A 19,956-nucleotide genomic window follows, 5' to 3' on the forward strand; every position below is an offset into this window, starting at 1 on the left:
GGCCACAGTTCCCAATTATCAAGAGTTCCAAAAAGAAGCAGTGAAATTTCCTACAGCCCAGCTGTGAAAAATACAGTAATGTGCTGGAGAGGAGTGACAACTGGGCATACCTTGGTAAACAAGACCTCAGTTATGGCTTCTGTGGTGCTATCAACAGCTTGCAGAGCCATCCCATGCTGTTGCTGCTGGGTCTACAGCCCCTGTCTTTGTGAGAGTGCTGCCTTGTTCATGTAATAGGAGACAGCCAAGAAGATGAGCTTTACCTGCTCCAGCTATAATACTTGGAGTTTGCGCTGAAGCTTTGGAGTACCTGGCCCTCAGTGACACCCATCCAGGTAGCTGGACACCTACTTAAAGTGGTCAGAGCTCCTTTGAAGAAACAGTGTGAAGACAAGTAAGGAGCAAATCGACTATGTGTCAATGTATACCTCAAATCAGAAGTTTCCCAGAAACATTCACTGTAACACAGCTGTAACAGACACTGGAAAGCATCAAATATGGAGAAGTTGTGAGCGTGATAGCATATCTCCAGAATTCCTAAAAAATATTGGTCCTTGTGCTCAGCTCAGTGAAAGCAGGCTGCTGAAGATGTGGTGCATCACAAAAGCTACTGGCCTCTCCAAACTTGGAAAAGACCCAAGTCAAGCATCAACCTATCATCCTATTTCATTACTCTCGGTGTGATTCAAGGCACTGGAGTGCTTAGCTCTACTGTACATTTTATCCCATGTGGAGAGAATTCTGAGCCCTGACCAAGCTGGCTTTCTCTAAGGCCAGAGCGCATATGATCAAATGCTTGCACTAATCACAGTTGAAAATGGCTTCCAGAGAAACGTGAAAACAGACACTGTTTTCATAGGTCTAATAGTAACATATGATATGGTTGGTACGGCACACTGGCCTACTTGTGAGGTCCTGTTACCTTTGGTCACAGGCGTCATTGAACTGTTCCTCGGGGAGAGGCAGTTCTGAGTCCCTATGGGGGAAGAAGTCAAGTGCTTGGAGATGACAGATCAATGGCTTACTCCAGGGCTCTGCTTTCTACCACTCTGTTCAATTTTTCAACCAGTGACCTGCCAACAATGGACATGTGACCTGCGCCATTTCATGAGCTTGATGGCAGCTTAATCCGGGACCTGGTAAAGTTAGCTGACTACTATAGAAGTTGGTGCCTGCAATCAAGGATCATAAAAAAAATCTCCAGTTTGTTCCTCCTGCATGCCAATGCAATTCAAGAATTAAATATTGATCTGAATGGTCAGAATGTTAATTAGAAATTGAGGTGTGATGTTAGACTGCATACCTGAGTTACAGTGCCCACTTGAAAAAGACAGCAGCTAAAGTTAAGACACAAAACAATCTTCTTAGCAAGCTGGCAGATTGATTGTTGGTGCTCGTGCCCCAATCCTGCAGTTGTCAGCTCTTGCCACCTCACGTTCAATGGTGGAGTGCTTCACACCTGTGTGGAGTTGATAGTCACACAACAAATATGGATGTGCAATTAAATGCTGCCATGCACATTGTCTCCAGCACCCTGCATCCAATTCCACTCCAATGGTTTCCATTTCTGAGCAATGTTGCTCTTTCTAATATCAGATGAGAGGTTGCTGCTGGCCAGTTACTGGAGAAACTGTATACCAACCCAAACCTGAAGCTGCGCAATGAACCTAGAAGAACTGCATTGTGCCATTGAAGATGGCATTGCTTAACTAGATAGTTATGCACATGCTAAATAAGTAAGCGGTGGTTGCAGTTTATAGCTAGGGTACTCTGAAATAAGTGTTTCTTTTTATGGCTATGCGACTTCAAATTTTAGTGGACTATATTATAAATACCTTTCAAAAGCACTAAATTCATAGAAGTGTAAAGACAGAAAAACCTAAAAAAAATCTACCAAACAAAAGAAGAGATGGGACTCAAGAAGAATGATTTCAACTTTTCTTTCTAATCATTGTTTAGTATATAAGAAAGTACATGCAGCATATTGTGGCAGGTGCTTTTTAACTTTTGGTTTGTTTTATAATGAAATGCTGTGATAGCTCTGTTACAAAACATATTGTCTTCGGTAAGTGATTTAGAACTCTTCCAAGGGGATATCTTGGGTTTAAACTTTATGTGTATATTAAACCATTCTGTGGAGGCTGCATTAAGTCTCGGGTGCACGTCAGCTCTTGAAGATACAGATTTGGTGCCATGATTATGGTTCTGCTTCTGAATTTTGAGGGAGAGAAAAGATTTTTATGGAAACTGGCAAGAAAAACTATCTGTATGGTTTTTCACAAGGGTTGGCTGATTACTTATTTATCTTTGAGTTTAAACTCAATTTTAAATTGTCTTCAGAATACAATTTATAATCGGTACTCATTACTGAATATTCAAATTATGTTAAAACAGAAGGTGGATCCCTTCTGCCCACTGCACTAAATGGTAAAAGTTGTTAGTAGGACTGTTAGGACGTGTCTACACTTGCCCCCAACTTCAAAGGGGGCAAGTTAATCAGAGCCACAGGAGGTTACTAATGAAGTTCTGCGGTGAATGTGCAGCACTTCATTAAGCTAATTGTACCCCCATGGCAACTTTGAAGCGTCAAACTTCAAAGTGCCCGCATGTGTGTAACTGCGGGCACTTTGAAGTGCCCATGCTACTTTGAAGTCCCTTTACTCAAAATTTTGTGGAGTAAAGGGACTTCAAAGTAGCATGAGCACTATGAAGTGCCCACGACTACACACATGCCAGCACATTGAAGTATGATGCTTCGGAGTTGCTGTGGCGGGCAATTAGCTTAATGAAGTTTTGCATGTTTACTGCAGCACTTCATTAGTAATCTCCTGCAGCCCTGATTACCATGCCCCCTTCGAAGTTGGGGGCAAGTGTGGTCCTAGCCTTAGTGATTTAAGAAGTATTACTGGCACTCTGACAGAACACAAGGGTCACTAGATCAAATTTCGACACTCCACCTCAGAAAGGTTTCTGACCCCTGTCCCAAGATATTAAAAAAACCTAAATATTTGCTACAAAATTCCAGTTTTTTAAAAAAAACATCTTGAGGGTGAATTTACTTGAAACCAAATAACTACAGCAAACATCTTGATGTTTGAGTGAATTTTCAGAACCTGCTAGGCATCAAACTAGATTTTTTTTAGCAGTCCTCCATAAATAAAAAAAAGTTGGTCATATTATGGCAGATGGTTGCAAATAATTGTTTTTAATGTAAGCCAAATTACCCAAATATTTTCTTTTAAAAATAAAAAGGACCTTGGCTCCCTTCATGTAAGTATTTTAATGAATATCACTTTAGGTTTTATTGATTAAATATTTCGCTTCCAAGAGTTAATTGGATATATTTGGAGGCAATTATGCATTACCAAGTAGTGAAGTATGTGCATATATTGCTTAAGCTACTAAAATCCTAGGCACACAAATGAAAATTGCTCTTACTGTGATGATACTTATGACAGTGTTCTTTAAAGAATTCATTACAAAACAGCGTCTACAATTTACAAACAGAACAATGTACTTAAGACAGAATATTGCATTTAGACATCCCTGTTCGGCTGGGTTTTGCCTAATATGACTACACAGTTCTCCCAAAAAGAGAAAAAAGGGGAGCAGAATCCAGTGTACATTCATTTGACTTGTTTGTGAAAGTACTCTGATGCTAGGAACATTAGTGTGTGAATCTTCCAAAGGGAAGAACTTGTCTCTCCATGCTAGTTTGTGTTGTAATAAAAATACTGTTTAACTTGTTGTTCCAAAATTTATGCACATGCGAAAACTGAGCCTGGCTAGCTCAGTCAGTAGAGCATTAGACTTTTAATCTGAGGACCCAGGGTTCAAGTCCCTGGTCAGGCAAGGTCTCCTCTCCTGCTTGGGCGCACTCAGCTGGAGGCTCCCTGGAGATGGCCCATCTGAATTGGAAACTGCATTTCATCTACAGACTTCCATTTATTTCTCTTGTGCAAAGCTGTATGTTTTGTACACTCTAATGTACCTCTAAAAATCTAAATTTAATTATTTTAGTGTCTCTTCTTTCGTGTTTAGTTCAGTTGTGATGTCAATGTAATGATATCCAGCATACCTGTCTCCACCATCTTTTCGTGTCCTTTCCCCTTCTCCTGTCTTTGAGGTTTGTCCTTTATTTTACAGCTTTGTGTGGAATGATCTAGTCTGTCTCAGGCCCCATTGTTATTTTAGCCTTTCATGTTTCTGTATGCCATTTATACGTGAATGGTGGTGTTGCAGAAAGAAGAGAAAAATAGCTCTTTTTTTAAAGGTAAGTATCTGAAGTAGTTCGTTCGTTTTAGTGTCTGAGGACATCTTGTCCCTCTTAAGTCTGTCTCCTAGGGTATTAGCTCACTCTGAGCAAAGGACTGTCTCGATTATTGGTCTTGCATAATGCCAGAGCTCATCTGCTGCTTCAATTGGCATACTACTGAGATTCTTTCAGTTCTCTAGAACTCTGATAAATTTGATCTAACTGCTGTGTTTTATTTAGCATGAATGTGATTTCAAATGTACTCTGGGTCATCACATGGAGATGTTGCAGTAATTATGTGTTGTCAGCATACTGTAAAATCAAAATCTTTACAATGTATCTTGCCATAAAAATATTTCATGTTCTACAGGATAAAGTTTTAGACACTTTATACATATTTGTTTTGTTTAAAGTTAGCCTGAAGTCAAGTGAACTTCAGATGGAAGAACTATGAACATTTTCATAAACAGGTTTTGAAAATTTTTGGACTATCAAGTGTTGTTTCTAATCTCTCTTCAAATGCCAGAAGATGGTAAAGAATACAAGATTTATTGCTAAAAGCTTGAGTAATTTTGGATTAATTAAAAGGGTTAAAGATGTCCCTAATACTCTACTTCTGTTGAAAAATACTACAGGAGGTGAACAATAACCTAAAATATGGAGGCTCACTTAGGCTATGCCTGCGCTTGGCAAGCAAGTCGATTGCAAATACGCAATTCTAGCTATGGGAATTGCATAGCTAGAATTAACATATCTGCAATCGACTTACCTTACTGTCCTCACTGAAGAAAGATGGAAGAGTTTCTTTCATTGGCCTCTATTACTCCTCATGACAGACGAGGTGTAGAAGGGTCGACTGCTGACCCCAAAATGATGATTCTGCGCATTCCTACCAGATGTGCAAAACAGAACCCTGTAAGACTGACCTTGTGCAGGTTGATCTTCTGGGGTAATGTAGCCATGGTCTTTGAGGGAAGAGTCTAGCACCAATTCCTCGAAGTGCAGGGATCTGACACTTCTAAAGAGCCAATTAAACCAGCTACACTTGAATAGTAACAGAGAGTAAGCCGTGCTAGTCTATACACTATCAAAACAAAAAGCAGTCAAGTAGCACTTTAAAGACTAGCAAAATAGTTTATTAGGTGAGCTTTCATGGGACAGACCCACTTCTTCAGACCATAGCCAGACCAGAACAGACTCAATATTTAAGACACAGAGAACCGAAAAAAGTAAGCAAGGAGGACAAATCAGAAAAAGATAATCAAGGTGAGCAAATCAGAGAGTGGAGGGGTGGGGGGGAAGATCAAGAATTAGATTGAGCCAAGTATGCAGACGAGCCCCTATAGTGACTCAGAAAGTTCCCATCACGATTTAAACCATGTGTTAATGTGCCGAATTTGAATATAAAAGTCAGCTCGTCCACTTCTCTCTCTAAAACGGTGCTATAATGTCTCTTCAGTAACACACATACCTTGACGTCATTGACAGAATGCCCCATTCCATTAAAATGTTGACTAACTGGTTTGTGGATCTGGAGTGTTTTGATGTCTGTTTTGTGCCCCATTGACCCTTTGTCTAAGGGAGTTAGAAGTCTGTCCAATATAGAAAGCATCTGGGCATTGTTGGCACATGATGGCATATATGATGTTAGTAGAGGAGCATGAGAAAGTGCCTGTGATTCTGTGAGTAACCTGGTTAGGTCCAGTGATGGTATTTCCAGAGGAGAAATACAGAGGCTCTAGAAGAATTCCACAGAGACTTTAACAATCTACACCCCACCATCAACTTATGCCTCGATTACAACATGCAAGAGATACATTTCCTGGACACTACAGTACTAATCAAGGATGGCCTGATCAGTACCACACTGTACCGAAAACCTACTGATCGCTATACTTATCTACACCCTTCTAGTTTCCGTCCTGCACACGTGACTAGATCCATTGTTCACAGTCAAGCTCTTAGGTACAATCGCATTTGCTCTGATCCAACTGACAGAGACCAAAAACTACAAGAACTTTACCAAATATTCATTAACCTGAATTACCCACCAGGAGAAGTAAAAAAACAAATCGACAGGGCCAGACGCATGCCCAGAGACCAGCTACTCCAAGATCGGCCCAAAAAAGCCAAGAACAGAACACCACTGGTCATCACCTACAGCCCCCAACTCAGACCACTGCAACGAATTATTAAAGACCTACAACCTATTCTTAATCAGGATGCTACACTCCAGAAGGCCCTGGGTGACATGCCTGTTCTCTCCTACAGACAACCTCCCAACCTCATGAGGATCCTTACTAACAGCCACAGTCTATACGCCAGGAACACCAGTCCTGGAACCTTTCCCTGCAACAAAGCCTTCTGCTAGCGTTGTCCACATATCTTCTCTGGAAATACCATCACTGGACCTAACCAGGTTACTCACAGAATCACGGGCACTTTCTCATGCTCCTCTACTAACATCATATATGCCATCATGTGCCAGCAATGCCCAGATGCTTTCTATATTGGACAGACTTCTAACTCCCTTAGACAAAGGGTCAATGGGCACAAAACAGACATCAAAACACTCCAGATCCACAAACCAGTTAGTCAACATTTTAATGGAATGGGGCATTCTGTCAATGACGTCAAGGTATGTGTGTTACTGAAGAGACATTATAGCACCGTTTTAGAGAGAGAAGTGGACGAGCTGACTTTTGTATTCAAATTCGGCACATTAACACATGGTTTAAATCGTGATGGGAACTTTCTGAGTCACTATAGGGGCTCGTCTGCATACTTGGCTCAATATAATTCTTGATCTTCCCTCCCACCCCTCCACTCACTGATTTGCTCACCTTGGCTATGTCTACACGTGAATGCTACATCGAAATAGCCTATTTCGATGTAGCAACATCGAAATAGCCTATTTTGATGAATAACGTCTACACGTCCTCCAGGGCTGGCAACATCGACTTTCAACGTCGACGTTGGGCAGCACCACATCAAAATAGGCGCTGCGAGGGAACGTCTACACGCCAAAGTAGCACACATCGAAATAAGGGTGCCAGGAACAGCTGCAGACAGGGTCACAGGGTGGACTAGCGCTTCCGGGGCAACAGCTAGCTGCTTCCTTAAAGGGCCCCTCCCAGACACATGCAGCCTGCACAGCACGCGGTCTGCAGAGCCATAGGCATGCACACCTCGAGCGACGCGGTCATGGACCCCCAGCAGCAGCAGCAGCAGCAGCAGCCAGGGGTCCACACAGCCGCCCCTGCAGGAGCAGTGCTCGCCCTGCTCCATGCCATGCAGGAGGCAGCTGAGCACCTTCTTGCCACAGAGGAGGAGCTGCCCGCAGGGGAGGAGGACGCAACCCCCAACCCTCCAGCACCCCGCCCCCGCCCCGGCCGCACACGCTGCCGGCTGTGGAGCTACCCCACGAGCACCGACTGGTGGGAGCGGCTGGTGCTCGGAGAGTGGGATGACGACTGCTGGCTCCAGAACTTTCGCATGAGCAGGCAGACGTTTCTGGAGCTATGCCAGTGGCTCACCCCCGCACTGAGGCACCAGGACACCTTCATGCGGCGTGCCCTCAGCGTGGAGAAACAGGTCGGCATTGCTGTCTGGAAGCTGGCCACTCCACACAGCTACCGATCCGTGGGGCAGCAGTTTGGCGTGGGCAAGGCCACCGTCGGGGCTGTCCTCATGGAGGTAAGAGGACCCACGGGGGGAGGGGGAGGCAGCCCTGGCAGGGGAGGGGGGCCCTAGCAGGGGAGGGCCACACACACCCTGCACACCCCTCATTGGTGCTCTCCCATGTGCTTCCTCTGCAGCTCGTCTGCGCCATCAACGCCCTGCTCCTCCACAGGCTCGTGAGGCTTGGGGACCTGGATGCCGCCGTCGCGGGCTTTGCCACCCTGGGCTTCCCCAATTGCTTCGGAGCTCTGGATGGGACTCACATCCCAATCTGCGCCCCGGAACACAGTGGAGGACGCTACTTAAACAGGAAGGGCTACCACTCAGTGGTCCTCCAGGCCTTGGTGGACAGCCGGGGCCATTTCCTGGACATTTATGTGGGCTGGCCTGGCAGCACCCACGACGCCCGGGTATTCCGGAACTCGGGCCTGTGCTGCCAGCTGGAGGCGGGGACCTACATCCGCCAGCGGGAGATCCCTGTGGGGGACACCACCATGCCCCTCTGCGTCATCGCAGATGCGGCATGCCCCCTCCAGCCCTGGCTCATGCACCCGTACACGGGCCATCTGTCTGCCAGCCAGGAGCGCTTCAACCAGCGCCTGAACCACGCACGCCAGGTGGTGGAGCGCACATTTGGCCGCCTCAAAGGGCGCTGGAGGTGTCTCCTCACCCGCCTTGATGCGGGCCCCACCAACATCCCCCCGATTGTGGGCGCGTGCAGCGCCCTCCACAACCTGGTGGAGAGCAAGGGAGAGGCCTTATTTCAGGGCTGGGCTGTGGAGGCTGGCAGGGCCGATGTGCAGCCACCCGCTGCCCCCAGTCGCCAGGTGGACTCCAAAGGGACCCAGGTCCGGGAGGCCCTGCGGGCCCAGTTCGATGAGGCCGCAGGGTGAACGCTGGCAGGCCCCCCACTGCCCCCCCACCCTCCACAACACTCCCTGCCCCTACGCCCACACCACAGAGCACCCAAGAGCACACCCCCCCACTTTTCTTGAAAATAAAAGCAGACAGTTGTTCGTCAACTCAAATATCTGTAGAACTCATTATTATTATTATCAACAAGACTAACTATTTACAGGCAAAATGTAACATATATATATATATGTATTATAAATCGGGATAAGATGAAAGGGGAAGACAAGGAAGGGGACAACTATTAACATGGGGGGGTAAGGATCAGCATAGTAACGGGTCAAATATACAAACTATTTACAAAATAACATTAAACTGGGGGGAATATATACAAAGGGGGAGGGCCACATCCTGGGCCCCACACCCCCTAATGTCCAGCGCTGGGAGTGGGTGGCCGGGATCCCCTTCTTGGCCTCAGCCCTGGCCGGGGCTGGCTGGGGGCTGGGCGGACCAGGAGATACGGCCGGTGGGTGTCAGCTGGCCCCAGGTCCCCCTCGGCGGAAGGGCTCTCGGTGGCGGGTGGCGGTGCGACGGCGGCTGGAGCAGAGGGTGGAGCAGCAGGTGGAGCAGGCAGGGCGGGCGCAGTGGCGGCCGGCGCGGCATGAGGGGCCAGGTAGTCCATGATACGGTTGAAGGTCCACATGAAGGCCCCCCATGCCTCCTGGCACCAGGCCAGCGCCCGCTCCTGCAGCTGGAGGCAGCGCTCCACCCGCAGCTGCTGCTCGATGATCTCCAGCTGCCGACGGTGGAGGGCCAGCAGCTGGGGGTCTGTTGCCGTCGGGTGGTGGTGCTGGGTCTGCCGTCTTCCCCGCCGTGGGGCTGGTCGGTCCTCCGCTGAGGGGCTGGCCTGGAGTGATGGCCCCGGAGGGCTGTCCGGGACCACTGACGCCTCGCCGGCGCTCTCCGGTCCTTCCGATGGTGCAGCTGCGGAACACAGGAGGCGGGGAAGAAGAGTGGAGACAGCCGTTAGTGTGGGCCCCGAGCCGTGGCCCTTGTCCCCCCACCCCTCTGCTGCAGGTTCCCCATCCCCGTCCCTGGGAGATGCTGCTGTGATGGGGTTCAGGGGTCCCCCTGCACTGCACCCCATCCGCTGGCAGGAGTGACTCTCACTCAGCAGGTACAACAGGAGGTTTATTAGGCAACAGATGCCCAGTTTCTCACAGAAGCGACAATACAGCAGTCAGAGACGATCCTTCCAACCCGTCCTGGGGAGAAGACCCCGAGGGGTGCCCCTCTGGGGTGTAGCTTTCCCCCTCCTCAGGCTGGCTGCCTTCTAGCTCTCCCTTCCCCTAGCCACTAACTGCCACCCCCGATTCAAACCCAGCTCGGCTCCTCCCTCCTCTTTATTCAGGGCAGAGGTGTAACCTGCCAGTTGTAGCCCCAGGATCGTCCTTAGCCACTGGGAGCTATTCTGCTTGTTTCTCATATGTAGCCTGAGTCTCACATTTGCACTCCCCCCACTCCATCACATGCTGCTGCTGCTGCTGCTGGGTGTCCCACCCCCTCCCCCCGGGGGACCCTAGAGGTTCCGGGGATGGGGCATGGCACTGTCGTGCTGGGGGAGGGCAGGGGCTGATGCACTCTTCTGAGGGACATGCCACTGCTGTCCTTGAGGCCATGGTCATCTGGTCATGTGGAGGGCCCTGGTCACATCTATTACCCCCGCCCCTCAACCCTGGGGGTGTGCACCGGGGGGGTACATACCTGACGGTCCACTCCCACGGTCGGGGGACACCCGGGGGGCGGACGCCCGGCTGGAGCTCCTGGATGGCAGGACGATCCTCAGGCCGGCGTTGCTGGAGGAGGACTCCCCCTCCTCCTCCTCTGGTGCCCCGGGGGTGGGCTTCTGGGGGGTCCCCTGGGGTGCGGGGCTTGCCTCCGGGGCGGACTCCGCCTCTGGGGCCTGCTGTGGCTCGTCAGCCACGGTATCAAGCGTGGCCGGAGGAGAGGAGGTGTGCCGGGGGCCCAGGATGTCCCTGAGCTCCCTGTAAAAGGGGCAAGTGTAACCCTGCCGCAGCTCCTTCACCTTACTCCTGTCGTGGTCAGGAGTGCGGGCAGGGTGACCCCGGGCGGCCAGGCCCTCGGCCAGCTGAGCGAACGCATCCGCGTTCTGCCTCTTGCTCCCCATTACCTGGAGCAACCTCCTCCTCGCTCCAGAGCCCCAGCAGGTCCCAAAGCTCGGCCTCCGTCCAGGAGGGGCCCCGCTGCCGCTTCCCCGCCTGGCTGCTGGGCTGGGAGCCCTGGCTCCCCTTGGGGGGGGTCCCCTGGGGGCGCTTGGGGGGCTGGCGGGCGGCCATTGCGTCGGGTGTGGGTGTCTGTGGCTGCGGAGGAGCGTGCAGGCTAGCCGCGTGGCAATGCTGTTGCCTGCACACTCTCTCAGCTTCCTGCACAGGAAGGCAGGGGGCAGGGAGCTTTAAGGGGCTGCTCCACGTGGCCACCATCGAGCTCAGGGGCAGGAGAGAGCGTCTCTGAACCCCTCAGCTGATGGCCGCCATGGAGGACCCCGCAATTTCGATGTTGCAGGACACACAACGACTACACTTTCCCTACTTCGATGTTGAACGTTGAAGTAGGGCGCTATTCCCATCCCCTCATGGGGTTAGTGACTTCGACGTCTCGCCGCCTAATGTCGATGTTAACTTCGAAATAGTGCCCAACACGTGTAGCCATGATGGGCGCTATTTCAAAGTTGGCGCTGCTACTTCGAAGTAGGCGGCACATGTAGACGCGGCTCTTGATTATCTTTTGCTGATTTGTCCTCCTTGCTTACTGTTTTTGGTTCTCTGTGTCTTAAATATTGAGTCTGTTCTGGTCTGGCTATGGTCTGAAGAAGTGGGTCTGTCCCACAAAAGCTCACCTAATAAACTATTTTGCTAGTCTTTAAAGTGCTACTTGACTGCTTTTTGTTTTGACAGCTACACTTGAGGTTTTCTTCTTTCTACAGCTGTTTAAGAGCACTATTGGCATTCAGTACTCTACATCCTTCCACTAAGGCTGTGCATTCTACCACCTCTGGAGGTATCAATGCTATTTCCTCCCTAGGTTTCTTCTCCAAAACCTGCCTGTTCTAAGAGCTACTATAAACCGAAAAACTGCCTCATATGACTTAAAGGAAAATTTATTAGCGATGTACTGCTCATTGACCAGGCTTGTGTATGAAGTTTCAATCTGAAGTTAATTTATGTGCCATCTTAAACTCTTCGGTGGTGGAGAAGAAAAGAAAGGTGTTTATGGATGGAAAGAATGATAGAAAAAGCAATTATGATGAAGTTATTTCTTCAGCAGTGTTTGTTTATTTTCTGAATGATCACTAGATAATTTCTACTCTCTTCGGATGCTGAATATATCTTGTGATTCTGGAGGGATGATTCTGTATGGTTTGTATTTTGTGGATAAATATAACCTATTTATGTAATTTTCTCTTTACTGTAAGTGTTCTAAAATATTCTTTACAGTTGCTGAGAATTACCCAGGACAGCCACTCTGTCGAATGAATGGGATTTTCCTTCTTCCAGGTTGCACATGTGTATAACACAGACATATGCAAAGAAAGCTGATTGTACTCTAGGTCTATGCTATCAATGAAGATTAAGGCTGTTTGATGACTGTGGAAAAGAAATGCCCCAGAAGGGAAGGAAAAGAGAGAGGATGCATTTAAGCAAATAATACCTAAACTCTGAAGTGCCAGTTCGTGTGTAGCTGCAGCTAACCCACTGGTACTTCGCAGTGCCTTTGAAGTCCCTTTACTCCTCAAAATGTTTACACTTTAACACTTGGAAGTTGCTGCAGGGTAGAATTAGCTTAATGAAGTGCTGCATATGCACCGCAGCACTTCATTAATAATCTCCTGACATCTTACTTACCATGCTCCGTTCAAATTAGGGAGCTAGTGTAGACACAGCCAAAGAGAAATTCCAGTAATGTTGTTTCCTCATTCAGGGAAGTAAATCAGTGATATTTGTTATCTTGGTGAGATTGCGAGGTGTAACGTATTAAATAGGAGCACTCTTTTACAAACCTGTTTTTTTTTCAGTGGAGAAAGAGTGGGTGATTGAAACTTTTAAAACAGAGTTTTCTTCTGTCACTACCATCCCAGTCTTCTGAGACGTTTGGTTAAGTGGGGAGTGCTAAAGGGTGTTTTTTGAATCTCAGTGTTAACTGGTGTACTGACTGATCTAATATAACCTGTTTTTAAATTGCATTTCTCTATATTTTGTTTAACCTGGGGCATAGTAAGCATAGTAAGTTACAGTGTCACAGGAGAATTCTGTTTGCGATCTTGTTGAATGCACAACTCATTCTCCAAGTAAGAGTTTGAATTCAGTGTATTTGAGCAATCAACTTTGTCCATAAAAAAGTAGGGTTTTTTTTTTTTAAAGTTTTCCCACTCTCCCTAGTCTGGTACAGAAATATCCTTATTTTTTGCACTGGAATATTGTGCATTGGGAATATGTCTGATATCTCACAGGAAATCTGTAGGACAGCTGAGATTAGAAATTTAGGAGATGAGTAGTTCTGTCATCTTAACTATAGAAACATTGTATACAGGTTTCCTTACCTTTAGATTTCACTGCACAAATTATGTGATGAAACATTCAATTGTACATTATTAATGTCTCTGTAAATGTGTTTCTAGATACCTGTCAAGTATCAGGAACTAACAATGCTAACTTCACTTGCAAAGCAAGCAAAGAGTCTTCACTTTCCAACTACCTCTATGTCTTCATCCTGGCACAGTTGCTACTGGGAGTTGGAGGAACTCCACTCTACACTCTTGGCACAGCCTTCATTGATGATAGTGTCCCAAAACACAAATCTTCTCTATACATAGGTAACATAGTTTTAAAATTTCAAATGATTGCTGAATGAACATATTATAAATAAGATTTAAAATATCTGTTCACAAAAATGATCATAAATGTTGTAAACACAACACTTCTAATTAAAGAACTGAAGCACAGGTTGAACCTCTCTAATACAGAACTCTCTGGTCTGGCAACAGCCATTGTCCAGCATGATTTTAGTTAGCTGTATTACTACTTATTGTGGATGTGGCCAAGTTTCCCATGGTCCTCAAGTGTGTTTACAGCCACCAGGCCTGGCTCTGTGTTTGTGCTATCATTTAGCTGTAATTTACCCATAAATGTCTTGTAAATGCCCAGTAAGCAGTGGAAGTGTTGGTAGCGTACTAGACAATATTGACCTCCCGTGGTCCAACAAATTCTCACGTTCAGCATCAGTCAGGTCCTTAGGGTGATGGATGAGAGAGGTTCAACCTGTAATGGATTTGTTTGCTTACCACTTTTGTATATAGAAATTAGTTTCTGCAGTGATTGCTGTAATGGTTGGCATATATGTGTTTTGGAAATAGACAAGGCTATGGTTATTGTCTTAGCAGGCTGCAAATGTTATTGAATGGTTTTTTTGTTTAATAGGGTGGGTCAGGACAAACCCCACATGATCTAGAATAATTCACCTAACTCCATTTTCATATGTAACTAATTTGATGACTTGAGAAGCTGAGATTTTAATGTGGTACTAAACTGCTTACATTTACGCTATCAGTAGCTAAAGCTGGCATTTACTCTCAACAGAAGAGTCGATAGCTAAAAACTGTCAGTTCAGCGGCCACTTCCTACTTTATTATTTAATGGCTTCATTTTAATTATTTAGTTAATTATTTCTTTTCATGTTCCCTTGTGATTATTTGGTCAGTGTAGAAAGGAGTGCTTCATATGAGCATAACACATTCTGCAACTGTATATTAAAGTGAAAGTTCTACATGGGCATTATAGCAGAGCAGACCTTTATTCTAGTCATAGAAAATAAAAAAATTGTTTACGCACTTTTAGTATTCCCCATCCTCTTTTAATATATTATGTGTACAGGGTGAGGAGTGTGTCTGTGGGTGGTTGGTACCCCCCTTCAGTGCTTAATGTAATGCATACTTTGAATCAGGAGACCACATCTGCTCTACACAATATTCTGTGACAAGACAACTCACCTATTTTTCCCTGTGCTTCTTCACACTGACTCAAGCCCTCTTCCACATGTACCCAAAGAATTCCTTCAGATACTATATATTTCTTGTGATTTCAGCATTTACTTCTTTCCTCGGATTAATAAAGGAATACATTAATTGTGTTGTAAAATTGCCCAATATTCTTTCAATAATCTGATACAGGAGAGTTCGTGAAACTAACTCTCTATAATTAGATTTAATTAAGATTTCAGTTCTGTCCCCAAACTTCCATCCAGAATACTTAAATCTGTAACTATTATTTTACTGGCTCTAGCCAAGCCTTTGCAAACTACTTGATTTCCTCAAAATTAGTCAGTCAATTAAATTTGTTTGTAAACTTTAAGGGGTGAAAGTTGTTCAAAATTGCTGATGCTTACAAAATAATTCTAAAGAGTGGTTCTGAGTATTTTAAGCCTATCTCTTTAGGTTTTGTCAGACCCATTTGAATTCTATTGAACTGTTCACCGGACTTAGGGGAACAAAATTTGACCCACACTAGAATATTTAACAAATCTCTGTAGAGAAGAAAATTGTTGCAAATTATTCCAGAACAACTTTTTGATTTGTTTTTTTTTTAAAAAAAAATTAGCTCATTAAATGTCATTGCTATGTCTAAAGCCAAAGCTGAAGTGCCAACAACATGCGTAAAGAGTTGGTGACATGCGTCTAGACTTCAGATTAACATATGAATTTATAGATGACAAAAGTATCTTAAAACAGCCTGTTTTAACAACACAGAAAAAAAAGACCCTAATAAGGAATTATAAAAAAATGGTGAAGTAACTAAGTTAATCCTTCCATGTTTGAGCTGATGACTTTTTATTAGGGAGGATGCATTCATGTATTATAGGATGCCTTCAGGATATGTTTGTTTTTCTTGACAAATTTAGTGTGAGTGTTTAGTTTTTTGAATTTGGGAGCACGTGTTTAGTTAAACTTTTGTTAGGCACAGAAAGGCCTCTGGTACAGGGCACCGTAGTCTGCAAGTTACATGGGCCGGAGGTGCTCAGGCACCACGATTATTCAGAGTTGGGCTCAGCTCCACCAGTATTAACTGCAACACAGCCTGAGGCTGGGTCTATGCTACTGTGGAAGATTTGACCTGCTCAGGGTTGGTTGTCCAAGTTTTGTTTCATACATATGTGAAATGGCAATTGCTGGGGTCAGAGTTGACCCTGGAACTACTCATGAGCAGTGAGGATTAAGAAGGTCAATGGGAGAAATGCTCCCATCGACCTTCTTCTGTAAAGACAGACAGTGAAGTCGACTGCTGATAAGTCGATTATAACTACGCAACTGATGTAGCTAAAATTATGTATCGGCGGTCGACTTCTATATCTAGTATAGATGTAGCCTGACTGTGACTGACTGTGCCTGGGGCATCTGGGAGCAGCACAGCCATTGCAGCAGGAAGTTTATTTATTAACAGGAGCGAGATGATTAAGGTAGCAAAAGGCTTGTCATGAAAGTGATCTAAGGATTGTTAGATCATCCCAGAACATTGTCAGGTACTTCAATCAAAAGCTAAGAAACAAAAGGCTGGGCTAATGGCTAGTTTTGCCCGGGAGTTGAGAGGTAGAGTCTGAAGGGGCTATATACACACAATATTATTTACACATCTGTAATGCCCAAACCACCTGATTTAAAAAAAAATCAAGAAAGGACAAGCTCTAGGAATAAAAAACAGAATGCAGGGAGAAACCTGTCACCAGGGTTGGGGGCTATCCTGTTTATTCCATTCTATGTAGCATGTATGTCAGGTGGTATCAGGGCTGATTCCCCATTCTGAGACTCCGAGTGCAGAAAGGGGGGCCTGCAAAACCTTAAAAATATCTTGCTTTTATAGACTCTGCTTTAAAAAAAAAACTCTCCAAGATTACAGATTCCCTGACCCTGGGGCATAGTAGCTGCCACAACCAAATGAAGGAAAAAAAAAAACCAAAAAAACCCCACCCTTAAACCCAGGAAGACACAGTTGGATGTCTCCCTGTGGGGTAACCCCAAGCTTCATCCCTCTCTTAGGAGAGAACTTGGGAACAAAAAGAAGAAATTAAACTACAATCCGATAGCTGACCTTTTGGTCTAGGCATGAATATACACAGACACTCCTCTAGGACACAGGAATCAAATTATTGCCCTAAACAGTAATTTATTAACAAACACAAAACATGAAAAATACTAAGAAAGTAAATAAGTACATTTGGTTGCTTCGTGTGCAAAAGCAACTAAAAACCATCAGCATCAAGGTTACAGCATCGAAAACTTTCTTCCCTGGGATTCAATTTAGAAGCTAAAGTGTGCAGGGAAAATACATCAACCAGCCTAGAAAGTCCCATACCAAACCCAAAATAAGCATAACCTGTTTGTGTCTAACTAAATATTTCCTTTCTACTTATATATGGCCAGGATATTGACTAGATTCATTCAGCCTACTTAAGATCAAGTATATTGGTCTCTCCATGCACCAGCCACACACAAAGATTTCTCTCAGTAGGCCACTGCTTCAATTCACATTACCCTCTCTTCTCCTCTTCTTTCTGGATTTAATCTTTCACTGGCTTTTTATTCATAACAGGTGGCATATATGTGCATTTGGTGTAAGGAGGCAGCTAAAGCGCGGGATATTATAGAGATCTATAAAATCATGACTGGTATGGAGAAAGTGGAAATAAAGGTATTTACTCCATTCCATAACACAAGAATTAGGAGTAACTCAATTAAATTAAATGAATAGGTAGCAGATATGAAACAAACAAAAGTATTTCTTCATCGTTAACCCATGGAACTTGTTGCCAGAAGATGTTGTGTAGGCCATGTCTATAACAGCGTTCAAAAAAGAGCTAGATAAGTTCATAGATAGTAGGTTCTTCAGTAGCTATTAGCTGGTGTGGGTAGAGATCCAATACCACGTTCTGAATGTCCCTCACCTCTGTTTGTGAGATTCTGGGAATGGGAGACAGGATAAATCACTCAATGGTTGTGTTCATTCCCTCTGAAGTACCTGGCATTTGCTGCTGTGAGAAGATAGGATACTTGGCTAGATGGACCTTTGGTCTGACCCAGTATGGCCATTCTGATGTTCTAACATAGAACCCAGGTGTATCTACCCCTGCTGTAACTCACCCAATCACCTCGCAGAGTTAAGCAAGAACTCAGGACATCTAATAGGGTCTCTCTTCCCCCACTCCTCAGAAGTAGTAACAAATTAGAATATATGGTAAAATTCTAACCTAAATGTATTCCTTGCGTGATTTGTCACAAGATGTCAGAATGTGGTGGTGGTATTATTAGAGCTGAGTGGGTCTACTCTTTGTCTCTCTTTTATATAGGAATTAGACTAGGTACAGGCTCCTGACAGTTAATAATTCATTTTCTGGCAGGTAATTTAGTATTCAAGAGCCTTAGGAGCTCCTGGAATCACTGTTAAAGTTGTCCCCCTCAATCAGAATCTGCACTGACCGCTCTGCAAGGGGCTTCCCTATTTCTTATCAGTGTGAGGCTATGGTGAAGGGAAGCTTGATATCACCCCATCTGCCTGCAGCCACCACTCCTACTCCATGCTGGGCAAGTGGTAGCCTCATTCCCCACTTCCCCGTATCAAGCTATGGTGAGGGACAGGGGAGGAAGCACACACAATAACAACCCCACTCTACCTGCACCCTGCAGAGTGGAAGCAACTTCATGGACCTGGGGGTCGGGGTAGGGTGACTAAGAGCATGTGCAGTGACAGTAGTGCAGGGCATGAGTGCTGCTGGGCATGGGGGCAAGAGGAAGGCACATACTCTGGAGCTTGCCGTGGTCAGTGGGGAGAGGGTTGTTGGGGAGAGTCTTCTCTGGCCCTAGCCTTGGCATACTCTGTCTGCACCACAAGCTCCTCATTCCTGGCACTACCCTACTCAGATCCTGCACCCAAACTCTCTCCCAGAGCCTTAGGTGGGTGGGGTGGGGGGTGTTGGGTCCCGGGCACCATCAAAATTTCTGCAAACCTGCTGCCCCTGCAGGGCACTCAACCCAGGGATTTTAGGTATTTGACAAATTTATTTTAAGGGTTAAGTTACATTCTTTCCTTTCATTTGCATATTTTGAGTGCATTTCAAAACAATACCATAGTTAAATCTGGTATGAAAATGAAAGTAATTTGTTTTTGCAGACATTTTAGAATACAACCCAGCAGCTATTAGACAAATGAAACTCCATCCCATGTGCTCAGAGTTTAGAGCAAATTCCCATTCATGGTTGTTGGTCCTTAAAATTTTATCCCAAGTCTCCTGAATCTAAGGGTACGGCCAACCTAGAGAGAAATCCTGGCTTCAGCTGACTTTGGTAGGTCCAATATTTTACACTTGATATGAAAGGATAAATTAGCATTGAATAGTTAGGAAACATAGTCTTATCCCTAGCAAATTCAATCCAGAAATGTCTGTCTACAAGAAAATTGCAGAGCTGGGCCAGATCCCTCATTCAGCAGCACTGAAAAAATTATACAAAATTTTAGAAAAAATCCTTTCTAAAGTATCAATCATGTATATTTGGAAGTTTGAGTCTATCTTTGTACTCATCTCTGTGTACGACACTTTGATCTCATGGCTGTTAAACATAAAAAGACTAAGTATAGTTATGGTTAGGGTCACCAGAAGCCTCATTTTTAACAGAACATAATTAATTCCTCCTGCTGGTGTCCCTATATTTTCTTAAATAGGGGTACATTTTCTCAATTGTCCTAACTCATCCTTTTCATCTTCACCCCTAACAGTTTTACATTCATTATCAAATACTTTGACAAAACTATGGGAATAGTCATGAGTACTAGGATGGCTCCAATACATGCCAACCTCTGGGCCACCTTCAAGGAAAATTTCTGGATAAATGAACCATGAAATCAATGGTATATCTGAAATATATCCATGATATTTTCATTGTCTTGTCAGATGGCTTAAAATCCGTCATAGATTTCTGCTACAATTTCAACAACTACAACCCATCCATCAAATCGCTCTCATGCAGGTATTAACTTCCTGGACACCACAATTGGTTTCAACAGTGATACCCAACAGACTTTCACGTAAAGTAATCCCACAGGTCACTA

General features: G+C 45.1%; 1 protein-coding gene and 1 non-coding gene across 2 annotated transcripts in view; both read left to right on the top strand.

Annotated features, from left to right (window-relative positions):
• The window catches only part of LOC142013121 (solute carrier organic anion transporter family member 4C1-like), a 94,948-nt gene that overhangs the window by 39,042 nt on the left and 35,950 nt on the right, over nucleotides 1-19,956 (top strand). Inside the window, exon 3 of the mRNA XM_074994192.1 lies at nucleotides 13,485-13,679. Coding sequence (XP_074850293.1) covers nucleotides 13,485-13,679 — 195 coding nt within the window. The remainder of the gene's footprint in view (nucleotides 1-13,484; nucleotides 13,680-19,956) is intronic.
• TRNAK-UUU (transfer RNA lysine (anticodon UUU)) lies at nucleotides 3,780-3,852 on the top strand. The gene has a single exon. It is a non-coding gene; the product is annotated as a tRNA-Lys (tRNA).

The sequence above is a fragment of the Carettochelys insculpta genome, chromosome 5 (genome assembly GCF_033958435.1).
Source record: "Carettochelys insculpta isolate YL-2023 chromosome 5, ASM3395843v1, whole genome shotgun sequence".
Classification (NCBI taxonomy): Eukaryota; Metazoa; Chordata; order Testudines; family Carettochelyidae; genus Carettochelys; species Carettochelys insculpta.